The following is a 565-nucleotide window of genomic DNA, read 5'->3' as shown; positions in this document are numbered from 1 at the left end:
TCTCTCTCTCTCTCTCTCTCTCTCTCTCTCTCTCTCTCTCTCTCTCTCTCTCTCTCTCTTCGAATGATTTGCAAATTAAAATAATTTTAACGAAAATATCAGTGTACATATACACATATATCATCTATTTTCAGAAATTAAGATCGGTTTCGACAGATCATCACGAGGAAAGGATCAGGTATCTATAATCGGCGGTAAGCTCTCCTTTTCACGACGATGACTATTATCAAATGAATACGCAGCATGAAATAATATCGATTGTACCGTTCAGGTTTAGCCGAAGCGGCGCAAAGTTCAGGCGCCGGTAACAGCTTTAAAGGATTATTCGGATGTTGGAAAAAGTTATCGCATTATTTATCGATGTGTCTGTTCATATCAGTGCTACTCTGGCCGCGGTGAAGAAGGCATCCTCTGTTAATCACTGCCAAACTGATAACTGCCGGATAACTTTGTGCCAAAAGACAAAAAATAAAAGCAAGAATGTGTGAACGTGTGTATTTGAGCGTAATACAAATCAAAGAGAGAGTATTTGCAATTCTAAACGAAGAAAAAAAATTCGAATTAT

At 38.1% G+C, this 565-nt stretch overlaps 1 protein-coding gene across 2 annotated transcripts in view; it reads left to right on the top strand.

Annotated features, from left to right (window-relative positions):
- Positions 1-546, top strand: part of LOC102677060 (lachesin-like) — an 82,398-nt gene extending 81,852 nt beyond the window's left edge. For both annotated transcript variants that reach the window (XM_006616779.2, XM_006616778.2), the window contains 2 exons: positions 135-194; positions 272-546. In XM_006616779.2, coding sequence (XP_006616842.1) covers positions 135-194; positions 272-399 — 188 coding nt within the window. In that variant the 3' untranslated portion in view covers positions 400-546. The remainder of the gene's footprint in view (positions 1-134; positions 195-271) is intronic.
- The last annotated feature ends 19 nt before the right edge of the window (positions 547-565 follow it).

This window comes from Apis dorsata, unplaced genomic scaffold (assembly GCF_000469605.1).
Source record: "Apis dorsata unplaced genomic scaffold, Apis dorsata 1.3 scaffold_270, whole genome shotgun sequence".
NCBI classification, from domain to species: domain Eukaryota; kingdom Metazoa; phylum Arthropoda; class Insecta; order Hymenoptera; family Apidae; genus Apis; species Apis dorsata.
The sequence above is the reverse complement of the archived record's forward strand: the minus strand, read 5'-3'. Positions and strand labels throughout refer to the sequence as shown.